Below are 14,267 nucleotides of genomic sequence, written 5' to 3'. Positions count from 1 at the left end.
TCGAACGATCCATCGACATAGGGATCTAACGATCTAACGATTCATCGATCTAGCGATCTAGCGATCCAACGTACTAGGGATCTAGCGATCTAACGATCTAACGATCCATCGATCTAGCGATCTAACGATCTAACGATCCATCGATCTAGCGATCTAACGATCTAGCGATCTAACAATCCATCGATCTAGCGATCTACCGATCTAACGATCTAGCAATCTAACGATCTTGCGATCTAATGATCTAACGATCCATCGATCTCACGATCCATCGATCTAGCGATCTAACCATCTAGCGATCCATCGATCTAGCGATCTAACGATCTAACGATCTAACGATCTAACGATCTAGCGATCTAACGATCTAACGATCTAACGATCCATCGATCTAACGATCTAACGATCTAACGATCGATCGATCTAGCAATCTAACGATCTAGCGATCTAACGATCCATCGATCTAACGATCTAGCGGTCTACCGATCCATCGATCTAGCGATCTAACGCTCTAACGATCCATCGATCTATTGATCAAACGATCTAGCGATCTAACGATCTAACGATCCATCGATCTAGCGATCAAACGATCCATCCATCTAGCGATCTAACGATCTAACGATCGATCGATCTAGCAATCTAACGATCTAGCGATCTAACGATCTAACGATCCATCCATCTAACGATCTAGCGGTCTAACGATCCATCGATCTAGCGATCTAACGATCTAGCAATCTAACGATCTAGCGATCTAAGGATCCATCGGTCTAGCGATCTAGCGATCTAACAAGCTAACGATCCATCGATCTACCGATCTAAAGATGTAACGATCCATCGATCTAACGATCGAACGATCCATCGACCTAGGGATCTAACGATCTAGCGATCTAACGATGTAACGATTCATCGATCTAGCGATCTAACGATCTAACGATCCATCGATCTAGCGATCTAACGATCTAGCGATCTAAGGATCCATCGATCTAGCGATCTAGCGATCTAGCGATCTTACGATCTTGCCATCTAATGATCTAACGATCCATCGATCTCACGATCCATCGATCTAGCGATCTAACCATCTAGCGATCCATCGATCTAGCGATCTAACGATCTAACGATCTAACGATCTAACGATCCATCGATCTAGCGATCTAGCAATCCATCGATCTAGCGATCTAACGATCTAGCGATCTAGCGATCTAACGATCTAACGATCTAGCGATCTAACGATCTATAACGATCCATTGATCTAGCGATCTAACGATCTAGCGATCTAACGATCTTGCGATCTAATGATCTAACGATCCATCGATCTAGCGATCTAACGATCTACCGATCCATCGATCTAGCGATCTAACGATCTAGCGATCTAACGATCCATCGATCTAGCGATCTAACGATCTAACGATCCATCGATCTAGCGATCTAACGATCTAGCGATCTAAGGATCCATCGATCTAGCGATCTAGCGATCTAACGATCTAGCGATCTTACGATCTTGCGATCTAATGATCTAACGATCCATCGATCTCACGATCCATCGATCTAGCGATCTAACCATCTAGCGATCCATCGATCTAGCGATCTAACGATCTAACGATCCATCGATCTAGCGATCTAACGATCTAGCGATCTAAGGATCCATCGATCTAGCGATCTAGCGATCTAACGATCTAGCGATCTTACGATCTTGCGATCTAATGATCTAACGATCCATCGATCTCACGATCCATCGATCTAGCGATCTAACCATCTAGCGATCCATCGATCTAGCGATCTAACGATCTAACGATCTAACGATCTAACGATCTAACGATCTAACGATCTAACGATCTAACGATCTAACGATCTAACGATCTAACGATCCATCGATCTAGCGATCTAGCGATCTAGCGATCCATCGATCTAGCGATCTAACGATCTAGCGATCTAGCGATCTAACGATCTAACGATCTAGCGATCTAACGATCTATAACGATCCATTGATCTAGCGATCTAACGATCTAGCGATCGAACGATCTTGCGATCTAATGATCTAACGATCCATCGATCTAGCGATCTAACGATCTACCGATCCATCGATCTAGCGATCTAACGATCTAGCGATCCATCGATCTAGCGATCTAAGGATCTAGCGATCTAGCGATCTAACGATCTAGCGATCTAACGATCTTGCGATCTAATGATCTAACGATCCATCGATCTAGCGATCTAACGATCGAACGATCCATCGATCTAGCGATCTAACGATCTATAACGTTCCATCGACCTAGCGATCTAACGATCTAGTGATCTAACGATATTGCGATCTAATGATCTAACGATCCATCGATCTAGCGATCTAACGATCTAACGATCCATCGATCCAGCGATCTAACGATCTAACGATCAAGCGATCTAACGATGGGGTAGTACTTGAGTTATCTCCAACATCTATTCTATTTATTTCAGTTGCTGGTAAATTTCGGCCCAATATTGAGTTTACTCCTTTCCATGATTTCTTAATATCCCCTAGATTTGTTTCGAAATACCTTTTGTAGTAGTTAGTTTTTGCTTTCCTGATATTAGCATTTACATTGTTTCGAGCAATCTTATACTCGGTCCAAAGAGCATCGGAATTGTTGATAATTGCAGCCCTTTTTAGTTTGTCCCTCTCAAACATCATCCTTTTTATCTCTGGTGTAAGCCAGGGAGCATAATTATTTCTTACTTTCCTTTTACGTTTTGGTGCATGGAAGTCACAAATTTCTAAAAACAGACGTGACCAAATTTCCCAGGCACGATTTGGATTATCTTCCAGATGAACTAGGTGCCAGGGTGCTAGGTTAAGGTCAGCGTGGAATGAATTAGCATCAAAGTTTCTAAACTGTCGCGACTCCACGATCTTTGGTTTCCCTTTGGGAATACAAAATTTTCTAACTCCATAGATAAGAGAATGGTCACTTATTCCGATGTGACAGACCCCAGAATGCGTAAAAATTTCCTTGTTATTTGTTAGGAATAAATCAATAGTAGTAGCGGATTTTTTCGACCTAGCCATCTAACGATCCATCGATCTAGCGATCTAACCATCTAGCGATCCATCGATCTAGCGATCTAACGATCTAACGATCTAACGATCCATCGATCTAGCGATCTAGCGATCTAGCGATCCATCGATCTAGCGATGTAACGATCTAGCGATCTAACGATCTAGCGATCTAGCGATCTAACGATCTAACGATCTATAACGATACATCGATCTAGCGATCTAACGATCCATCGATCTAGCGATCTAGCGATCTAACGATCTAGCAATCTAACGATCTTGCGATTTAATGATCTAACGATCCATCGACCTAGCCATCTAACGATCCATCGATCTAGCGATCTAACCATCTAGCGATCCATCGATCTAGCGATCTAGCGATCTAACGATCTAGCGATCTAACGATCTAACGATCTAACGATCCATCGATCTAGCGATCTAGCGATCTATAACGATCCACCGATCTAGCGATCTAACGATCTAACGATCTAGCGATCCATCGATCTAGCGATCTAACGATCTAGCGATCTAACGATCTAACGATCCATCGATCTAGCGATCTAACGATCTAGCGATCTAACGATCTTGCGATCTAATGATCTAACGATCTAACGATCTAACGATCCATCGATCTAGCGATCTAGCGATCTATAACGATCCATCGATCTAACGATCTAACGATCTTGCGATCTAATGATCTAACGATCCATCGATCTAACGATCCATCGATCTAGCGATCTAACGATCTAGTGATCTAGCGATCTAGCGATCTAACGATCTAACGATCCATCGATCTAGCGATCTAACGATCTAACGATCTAACGATCTAGCGATCTAACGATCGATAACGATCCATCGATCTAGCGATCTAACGATCTAGCGATCTAATGATCTAACGATCCATCGATCTAACGATCCATCGATCTAGCGATCTAACGATCCATCGATCTAGCGATCCATCGATCTAGCGATCTAACGATCTAGTGATCTAGCGATCTAACGATCTAACGATCTAACGATCTAACGATCTAACGATCTAACGATCTAGCGATCCATCGATCTAGCGATCTAACGATCTAACGATCTAGCGATCTAACGATCTAATGATCCATCGATCTAGCGATCTAACGATCTAACGATCTAACGATCCATCGATCTAGCGATCTAGCGATCTATAACGATCCACCGATCTAGCGATCTAACGATCTTGCGATCTAATGATCTAACGATCCATCGATCTAAGGATCCATCGATCTAGCGATCTAACGATCCATCGATCTAGTGATCTAACGATCTAGCGATCCATCGATCTAGCGATCTAACGATCTAACGATCTAGCGATCTAACGATCTAGTGATCTAACGATCCATCGATGTAGCGATCTAACGATCTTGCGATCTAATGATCTAACGATCCATCGATGTAGCGATCTAACGATCTAGCGATCCATCGATCTAGCGATCTAACGATCTAGCGATCTAACGATCTAACGATCTAGCGATCTAACGATCTATAGCGATCCATCGATCTAGCGATCTAGCGATCTTGCGATCTAATGATCTTACGATGCATCGATCTAGCGATCTAACGATCTAGCGATCTAACGATCCATCGATCTAACGATCCATCGATCTAACGATCTAACGATCCATCGATTTAGCGATCTAATGATCCATCGATCTAGATCAATGGAACCAAAAAAAAACTTCCCAGCTGTTCAACTCCCCGCACCTGCTGAATGCATGTGCCCGGCACTTTGAAAACTTGGTGCCAGCCCGCCTAAAAGTGGAATTGCTACCACTAATATGTACACAAGGTAATTTCACTTTTTTTTTTTTTTAATTAATTTTTAACAGTACTTTAGGATTAAACCAAGTTCTTGTGCCATACCCGAGGCCATATTACGATACACGGTAAAATAAAACAGGATAAAATGATTTTTGCCCAGATAACGACAGCGACATGAACTATTACAACAAAACCAAAACTAACCAACTTTATACAATACCTCCTTCAAGTATTCTACATGATGCTTTGTAGCTGTGAATATGAGCGTCTGTTCCGACTGTTTGATCAGGTTTTGAAGAATATGCAGCAAAAGAGCTAAAAGAAAGTCATGCAGGCTTAATAGACTTAAAATAACCTTTCAAAATATGAAGATCGGGTTTATGCGTAACCCGGTAACAAAGATTTATTTCGTTGAAGTAACTTATTACGATCAGGTATAATTTGTTTTCAGTAATAACAATGGAATCTGACCTTAACTGAAATCGTTTCGCTTATTTTGTAGCTTCGAGACAATCAGTTCGCTTTAAACACATTGAAGCAAATTTCCTGTTCTAAAGAGAACTATAAATTTAGGATGAATAGTAGTTTCTTACCAGGTTTATCATCTGATCTCAGTGAAAAGAACGCCAACTTTGAAAGAGAGAAAAAAAAATGTAAGATTGAGAAAATAAGATTTAATATCATTCTTAATGGACGACAGTAGCACGATAGAGAAGAGCAAACACAACGCCTTCTATGAGCAGAAGTATTTGGAAGACTTTAAAGTATACGTCCGAAGTTTCGAAGATTTCCGAAGTTGACCCGAAGTATTTCGAAGACTTGTAACGATTTTTAGAGTTTATTACCGACGTTCATACCTTAAGCTGTTCGGATAGCTTTGAGTCTACATCCAATCGTATAAGAACAGGATCAGTAAGACCTAATGATAAAAAAGAACAGTTCATATATTACTGCTGAGCAAAAATAATTACAGTCAATTCTTTCTTAACGGACACCTCTATAAGGGGGTGTTTACATGAGAAAACTCGCACCGGCGCGAGTTTCATACCGGGATGACTTTTTTATTTCCTATCGCGTTTACATTATGACTGGGTCATTTCATATCTCGTTATTTGAAGGTACACTTCATGTTGATAAGGTACACGTAAGATTCAAAATCGCAAACATTACCGGCAGACCGATTTCACACCGAAACGGGTGGTCGTTTCGCGTTTACATGATACCGTTGCGAGATTTCGCTCCGGAGTGAAATTCTCGCCCCGGTACAACAACCGGGGTGAACTCACGCCGTGACTCGCGCGGGCATGACATTTTGTGGTGGTACCATGTAAACAAAATTAATATAGAGCCATGAGAGGGAACCGGAGTGAACTCGCTCCGGGGCGAAAGTCACCCCGGTGTCATGTAAACACCCCCTAAGACAGGCATCTCTCTAGGACTGACACCTGGTGTTGGCCCCTGTCGTTTTTCAATGATTTTACTGTAACTAAACTCTCTATAAGACAGACACCTCTCTCAGACGGACAACGGACACTTTTGAAACTGTCACTGGACAATTGGGAAGCACTTAACGTGGTGAAAAACACTTCGATACCGAAATGTAGGGCTGTACCTGACAGTAAATTGTAAAATGTTTGATATTTGTAGTCTTGGTCCAGTTCGCAGAGTGAGTGTTACGCTTTTAGACCACGACGCCGTGAACGTTTGCTTGTAACGAACGTTTGACTTCACAATGAGAAAACAGTTCCACTTTTCTGTTATACTGTTCCAGTTTTAGCCGTTTTGTGCAAGTTAAACAGACGTGTACTCGTTGCGGATAGGTTCAGCTTTAACTGAATAACTGACTGGTGTCGCGATATCTTGACTCTCCGTAAGCTGGACACACTCCACCTCTCTAAGACGGACAGTCAGGACAGGTACTGAAGGTGTCAGTGTTTGAGAGATTTGACTGTAAACCTTCTCTTCCAAGTTTAATCTAGCATCCATGCGAAAATGCAGATCATTAAAAAAGTAAAGAAGTTTACATGCACATAACGTAAATACCTGCTTTAGTAAACTCCACTAACAACTTTGGAAGGGTTGCAGAAAACAGGAGAGTTTGCCTGGAATAAAACGAACAATCACTGAATTATAAACAATTTAACCTTTATCCAACAGCCCGCTTGGGAACAAAATACCATCTTTTCCGTAATGCACACTGTAACTTGGAAAGGCACTGACAACAAATGGAAGATCTTTCTGATCTCGCCTGAATTCTCATGAATAAATAAAATCACATAGAAGCCATTTCTCTATCATTCGGTACCTTACCTAGAATCTGGAAGACGATGAATTATCTCATGAAGTTGTTGAGCAAATCCCATCTCAAAGAGTCTAAAAGTAACAAAAAACAATTTGATGACTGTAATAATTATATAAAAACCCTTTGGTGCTCGTCAGCAGCTACTGGTCATGCAAATACAATGTTATATTTTTCCACACAACATTAAATTTTTATTGGCAATTTCTCAACACTGTGCCGATCAATGATTCTTTTTACTGAATTCATACCTGTCGGCTTCATCAAACACCACATATTCCACTGATGTTAGTTTCAAGTCCATTTCCATCATAATGTGCAGAAACCGTCCTGGAGTGGCCACAATACTACCAATAAAACAATCAATATAGTAAATATACCCGGAATACTGATCTTTAAAAGGACAGGATCAATGAGGAATCAAATTTGACATCCAAATTACTTTGTGTTGGTCAGCGAACCTCTAAATCTGAACTGCTAGTAAATTAATCTTTCTTAACAAGAAACCTGAATTAAATAATTCTAAAATAATGATTACATGAAAAATAATAAATTTTACACAGCCAATCAGAGCTATGTAAGATGTTCCCTCTGACCATCCTCTTTAAATTTCATCTCTTCTATTTCCAATGACACAGGACTCTGTTGATGGCTCAGTGATGTGAAACTCATTCCACCTTGATAGCCTATTATTATGGTTTCTGTTCTACGAGACTCACATGTCAGGATTTCCATGTAAGGCCGCGAACTGGTCCTCCATCCTGAAAGTAACAATCACGAAAGGGTGATTTGTGAAAGGTACTAATTTAGAATCAAATCATATTACCTAAAGTTTAACCTACATTGTATGAATACAACTGCCTCCCAATGCTTCCCACAGCTAAGGACATTCATGAGTCTCTCCCGCAAAAAGTCACTACTATTGGGAAATGTAATGAGAGGTGGCCATTATTGTTTCACTTTTTGAATTCTTTCTCAGATCTCAGCCTCAGTCTTCATGTTTTCGTTCAACTTCTCCGCTCACATTAAACTTGTGTGCAAGCCTATGGGTCATGCAGACGATAAGAAGCCTATCCAACAATGTTTTTTCTTTTCTTTCTTTTTTTCTGATGAATTTTATGTGCACATTAGAGTGAGCACAGAGCAGAACATAGAACAAGCTTTGAATATTTTCTTATTTACCTACCCCAAACCCTTTGAGCTACAAAATGTAGCTGAAAATGAATATTTCCAAACACCAGTTCATGAACCATCTCTACGGAGAAAATTAATTGGACCCAAATACTTTTCATTAAGGGCTTAAAAAATTGTCGTTCAACCCGCTTGTATTAAAACCTAAAATCATACCTGTCTCCACCCAACACTACAGCTGCCTTCAATCCAGTGAACCTGCCAAGCTGTTAATTTGAGAATAATATTATAATAAAATTATCTTATAGAAATTACCAGTAGCAGGAGTTGCCAGTAGATAGATTACTGAACACAGTCAAACCTCGTTAATACGGACAGTGAGGGGGCTGTAGAAAGAGTCTGTGTTAACGGTGTGTCCGTTTTAAGCGGTTTGAATTTAGAGAAATGGAAGAGTTTTCTTGCCTCAGGGACAAAGCAAACTGTCCTTAATAACAAGGTGTCCAGCTATTTTCATGGGAAACGAAAGCAAAAATAACCAAATGAACTTTTAAGACGCTCAATTCCCAATGACATGTACCTAGCAACCTGAAATCTTAGTGATAGCCTTAAATTATTATCAAAAGATTATTGCTTGGCTTGATTCACACAGAATGGGACATACATTTAGTGAGATCAACATGCCCAGTCATTCAATGCTCATGAATATTTAAATCATCCCGAAATAACTAAATTGAACTTTTAAAAATATATATAACAAAATGTGTCTCAGTGATTACCTCTTTGGTAAATTTCAGTGTCTGAAGTGCTAACTCCCGAGTAGGGGACAAGATCAGACCACGAGCACCAACCTACATATAGGGCATAATACAGTGTATGTTGATTTTATCAGTCACATTCATTATAGGGCAGGGATTAAGCGAAACGCGTAATGGGATGGGATGAAGCTTTTCCTTAGCTACATTCCCGAGACGGGGTTTCATACTCCTTTTTCAAAACAAACCTCCATGACATTCTGACTCTCATCAGAAATTTTAAAACCATGCCACAATCAGATTGTAGTGCCAATTGCACTGTGAGAATAAAATTCAAGAGGTTTAAACAATACATGGAATACCTTGCAGATTGAACCTACAGCTGTAGAAGCAACACTGAAGATACATGTATCTACTTTATCATAACAAAATAAAAAGAGACCTTGAGTTTTTCAGATTTCCTGGGGTTCTGTGACCTGTATCCATACTGTACATAGAAAGCTTCGGCTGCAGAAAATTTTGATCTAATCTCAAAAATCGTAGAGTCTAAAACAGATTTATCAAATTGGAAGCTTTACTATGACAACAGGATCTTGCGATAATATCAACATCAACAGAAGATTGTTCATTGTGCAGATCTCTCTACCTTTGCAGAATGTGCTTTGAGCCTTTCAAACATCGGTATCAGAAAGGCAGCAGTTTTACCAGAACCTAACAGGCATTAACAAGGCAAAAAAACAATTGTTAGCAGCTGAAAAAATCATGAATCAAAGCTTACATACATACATTGGGGTGTGTATTTATTGCTGTTTTTAAATCTAAAAAGGGAAATCAGTTGCTAGCAGGAAAGTAGTGTTCTACTTAAAACTGTGTTGTCCACATAGAGAAAGCTTCAGACTGACATCCTCAGAATTGACTATGACACTCCTCAACAGATTACCATAAAAATAATAATATATTATACTATACCTGTGCGGGCCATAGCAACCACATCTTTACCATCCATAATGACAGGTATTGTCTATGCAAAAAGAAAGCAAACCAGTATTTGCATGCATTATATTTAAGCAAGTGTCTTGTTACTCAGCTCTACACTGTATACTTGGGTACTAGGAAATCTCCCCGGTGCTTTTATGCAAAACAGGAACAATGATCCATTGTCAATATCAATAAATCGTGTTTTTAACGTTTTAAAAAATACTTGCAAACAGAAAAATATCTATGTGAAACCTTTCTTTGTATTGGTGTAGGAAGCCTGTAACCTTTCTTCATAATTCCTTTGAACACTGGAAAACTCAACCCTGGAAAGTAAACAGTTACACAATATTTAATTCCATCATATTTTCTAGCTCATCTGAGACAAAATAGCAAACTGTCATTGAGCAAAAGCGGAATGTCATGACTAATAAATTCAAAGAATATTAACTTGAAATCAAATTTGACCAGTACTGTATTGAAAATGTTGAGGCAGTACATGTACATGAAGATGTGACAACTTCTAATAAAAGAACACAAGTTTACTTTACCCATAGACTGAAAGCCTCCTGACTTCTTCTTTTTCTTATTGTGCTCAGAAACAAGTCCCCTTGTATCGAGCCCTGCATCATCATCGGCATCATCGTCCTGCCTAAAACTTTCATCTTCTTCATGGTTATATAGTCCACCAGTTTCTATCTAATGTTGTAGGAACAAAGTCAACTTTTGATCAGAAAATTACTAATATAAAATTTAAGTAAGCCCTCTATAATATGTGTGCCATTGCCACCAGCTTTAACCATCTGTTTAACATAGGTATCTTCCTTTAAGGGGAATACAAGAAAGTGACTGAATAATGTCTGGGCAAAATTTTTTGCACTCATGTGTCTGTTAAGAGACAGTTGTCTTGACTGTACAGTTTATAAGTAGTATTAAGGAAAAAGAAGATTTCAGATGATTACAAAAATGCATTATTCTAAAGATCTTGTATGTAGAGTTTTTTCCCATTTACACTGTAACAAGTAGAAACAGTAACATAATCATCTGCTCCCATTCACATGGGCTTGTGAGGGATTATGATATACAACTTCACCAATGTTCTTCACCGAAGAACACTGTATATTATTCCAAACGGTACCAGGCATGTTAAAAAAGATCATTTGAAGTGGCAACAGGGCTTACCATTTGGCTCTTAATGTGTGTGGTCAGAGCATGAGATTTGGACTTCCATAAAACATATTGGGATACTGGTTACTTAGCCTGTTTTCAGACAGTCCAGGTAGCTCAAGGCCACATACAGTGTACTGCGCCCCCACCCCCCCACCCTCCTTGCTTCCCATCTGATGGAATTCATTCAGGTAAGCATGGGTGACCCAACCCATCTCGAGGCAAGTGGTTTTGCACAAGGATTCAGGTTTCCTACCAGCACCCCAAATCAAAACGGCTACGGATAAATCATACTAAATAATTATTGATCGTTACTTCGATATTCCTGATTTCATGTTAAAAGAAAAGTATGCAAAACTTACTACACTCTAGGCCCTCCTGGCTCCTTTGATCGTCATAAATGGGTTTAAAATTCCACACATCAGGCTATTTGTATATAAGCTTTCTTAAGAACTCTAAGGGACATTATAAAAGACAGAAGAAAGCTTTCTCTGTCGTCGATCTTGCAACATGTTAAATTTCCTTACACGGCTTGTGTTCCAATCAGTAATCAATAAACTAACCTCATCAAATTCTTCACTCTTCTTGCTCTTTGCTTTCTTTCTCTTGAAATTCTGCGCATTTGATTTACCTCCTTTGATGCCCTTTTTCTGCTTAAAACTTCTGCTGGGTTTACCCTTAGATGAGGCAGATGATCGTTTCTTCGCCATAAGGGGCAATCGCAGTAACAAATCACGTAATTTCTTAAAGAAAATATCAGAACAAACCAATCAAAACTGTGAAAATCTTGAAAATCTACACATGTTCGTCCGCCATATTTTTTTATTCTTCGAGAGCCCGCAGTAAACAAAACAGTGGTTGCGGTGTGACTTTTAGATTTTGATTGGTCAAAACTATAGCAACGTAACAGCAACTAACCAATCAGAGCTTTGCTATGAACGCGGCAAGTCCAAGCACGCGGCAAATTTGTTTTTGCTGTTTTTCGGCGTCATTCACAAAGAGACAAACAACAAACAAGCTGTAAGTTGTAAAAGTTTTACACTTCATTTAAACGCTCAGAACTCGCCTAATTCTCCTCGTTAAATTGGGAAGAAAGAAAATGGAAGAATGCCTAGCGGATGTTCAGGTGACTCCGCCGACGGAAGACAATGCAGCCTTCGCTCAGCATATTTTGTGGGCCCCGAAAAAGAAGCGCTTGCATCGAAGGATGATTCGTGATGTTCCATCTGGCGCAAGACGTGGATCGAAGATTAGAAAGCGGTTAATATTCCCCATAGAAGAAAATGAAAGAAAAGAGGAAGAAGAGTTGTCAAGTGATGTCTCTGAGTACATAAAAGAGGTCAACAATGGAAAGAAGGATTCTTTGAGGACGCCGGACTGTTCGGAAGACAAGCGTAATGGAAGCGGTGTGAAGTTAGACCTTCTGAAAGTACGGGCGGATCATTTGAAAGCGAGCCAGAAACTAACCAGAAATGTCGATCCACAGCGTATAAAGAGAAAGCTAGCTTTAAGTAGCTTTCGCTGAAAGAACTGCGACTTTGATCAACAACCTTGCCTGCGAAAAAGTGCACATTTGAAAAACCTTTGATTCTTTGATTTGGAGGCAGGTTGAACTGCGGGCTTTTTGGAAGCTATGCAATTGCACCTTACTATTGAGTACCAGCGTTCTAAGAGCGTGTTAAATTATTGAATGACTGTGCTTTATTGATTCATGTGAAATTTTCGCTGTTCCAAACAGCTGAGTTCCACAAATTCAGAATTTGTGACAATTTATGTAAGCCGGACTTGCACTTTGCATTGCAACAATTTCAACTGCAGAATCAACTTATTAATTACAAGGATTATACGCAACTTTGCTTGCAGAATTTGTGATACTTCAAGTAAGCTGGACTTGCACTTTGGAAATGCAATGATTGGATCATTGAAACTTAATTTATTATTGTTAAAGGCAGCTCTTGAAAAAATGAGATACAAGTATACATTTAAAAGTCAAATTAAGTATGCAACATCAAAAAATAAAGAAAAGTGAAGAAGAGAGTAATATTTATTGATGAAAAGTTTAAGGTTCAGGTAGATATTTTTCTTTCTTCACTTAAATACATTGTACATGGGAAGCTATATTGAAAATGTTGTTGGCCTACAGTATTGTTCTGAGAGAAACTGTGAGAAGTCTCTTTTGCTCAAAAATATTTGCGAAGTGCATTTATGTGAGTATGCAAGTGGTGAAACCATGCGCAGCAAATTTGCTCACAGATTTTTGAGCAAAGGAGAGACTGCTCACACTTCAATCCTGAGAAAGAATCTGGGGAAGTTGGCTTGTAACAACTCATGTGGCAGTGTTGGACAACACATAGCAAAGGTAATTACTGGAGTTCCTCAGAGACGGTTACATAGACCCTCCCATTCCCTTCTTTCTCAGCCAGGACAAAAATATAAACACTAATAACGAAACAGCAACGACAAAAGCAATTTGAGGTTTCTTTACTGTTTTGTTATCAGAATGTTTAAATTTTTGTCTTAGGTAAAACAGTTTCTCAGCCAGCCTGTATACTCAAAGTTTCAGAAGGTCACCTACTGGATAAATGCAATCCAATGGATAAGCATCGGGAAAACTCGCTGGTAGAGAACTGTCCAGTGGTTAGTTAGGCATCTGCATGTTATTGGAAAGATGAATGTTGTATTACATATGAAAATAATGTGTGAAGGAATCCAGAAAAATTTTTTTAAGTTTAAATATAGCCACACACTCTTTTGCTCCAGACAGATCATGCATCTCCAGTAGAACACAGCTGCCTCATGTTACAAGTCATAAGAAATTTATAACACGGTCAACTCTAAGATAGACACCTTTGGGACAAGTGCTAACGTCCATCTTAGAGAGACTCAAAAAAGGGTGTAAAAAAAGGCAGGGATCAACATTAAGACAAAGTCTGTTTTACAGAGATGTCTGTCTTAAGGCTGATTTCACTAGCAATGGAGTTGCAAGGAGTTGTAGTCAGAAGCATTAGAACTTAAAAATCTAGTGAAAACAGCGTTCTGATTCCACTTATGACCCTGTTGCTTACAATCAAATGAAAACAAGGCTGTCAGAGTCGCAGGCAGTAGCCGAAGAAGTAAATCAATCAAAAAGCAT

General features: G+C 39.5%; 1 protein-coding gene across 1 annotated transcript in view; it reads right to left on the bottom strand.

Moving 5' to 3' along the window:
- LOC140946644 (ATP-dependent RNA helicase DDX54-like) overlaps positions 1 to 11,943 on the bottom strand; it is a 29,374-nt gene extending 17,431 nt beyond the window's left edge. The window contains exons 1-14 of the mRNA XM_073395756.1: positions 11,698 to 11,943; positions 10,519 to 10,666; positions 10,223 to 10,293; positions 9,962 to 10,013; positions 9,639 to 9,703; positions 9,017 to 9,088; positions 8,457 to 8,506; positions 7,829 to 7,870; positions 7,361 to 7,456; positions 7,121 to 7,183; positions 6,854 to 6,912; positions 5,668 to 5,729; positions 5,404 to 5,440; positions 5,031 to 5,125 (exon numbers count right to left, since the gene is read on the bottom strand). Coding sequence (XP_073251857.1) covers positions 5,031 to 5,125; positions 5,404 to 5,440; positions 5,668 to 5,729; positions 6,854 to 6,912; positions 7,121 to 7,183; positions 7,361 to 7,456; positions 7,829 to 7,870; positions 8,457 to 8,506; positions 9,017 to 9,088; positions 9,639 to 9,703; positions 9,962 to 10,013; positions 10,223 to 10,293; positions 10,519 to 10,666; positions 11,698 to 11,844 — 1,059 coding nt within the window. The 5' untranslated portion in view covers positions 11,845 to 11,943. The remainder of the gene's footprint in view (positions 1 to 5,030; positions 5,126 to 5,403; positions 5,441 to 5,667; positions 5,730 to 6,853; positions 6,913 to 7,120; positions 7,184 to 7,360; positions 7,457 to 7,828; positions 7,871 to 8,456; positions 8,507 to 9,016; positions 9,089 to 9,638; positions 9,704 to 9,961; positions 10,014 to 10,222; positions 10,294 to 10,518; positions 10,667 to 11,697) is intronic.
- Positions 11,944 to 14,267: the final 2,324 nt, after the last annotated feature.

Source organism: Porites lutea, chromosome 8 (genome assembly GCF_958299795.1).
Source record: "Porites lutea chromosome 8, jaPorLute2.1, whole genome shotgun sequence".
Classification (NCBI taxonomy): domain Eukaryota; kingdom Metazoa; phylum Cnidaria; class Anthozoa; order Scleractinia; family Poritidae; genus Porites; species Porites lutea.
Note: the sequence above shows the minus strand (reverse complement) of the source record. Positions and strands in the feature narration are given on the sequence as shown.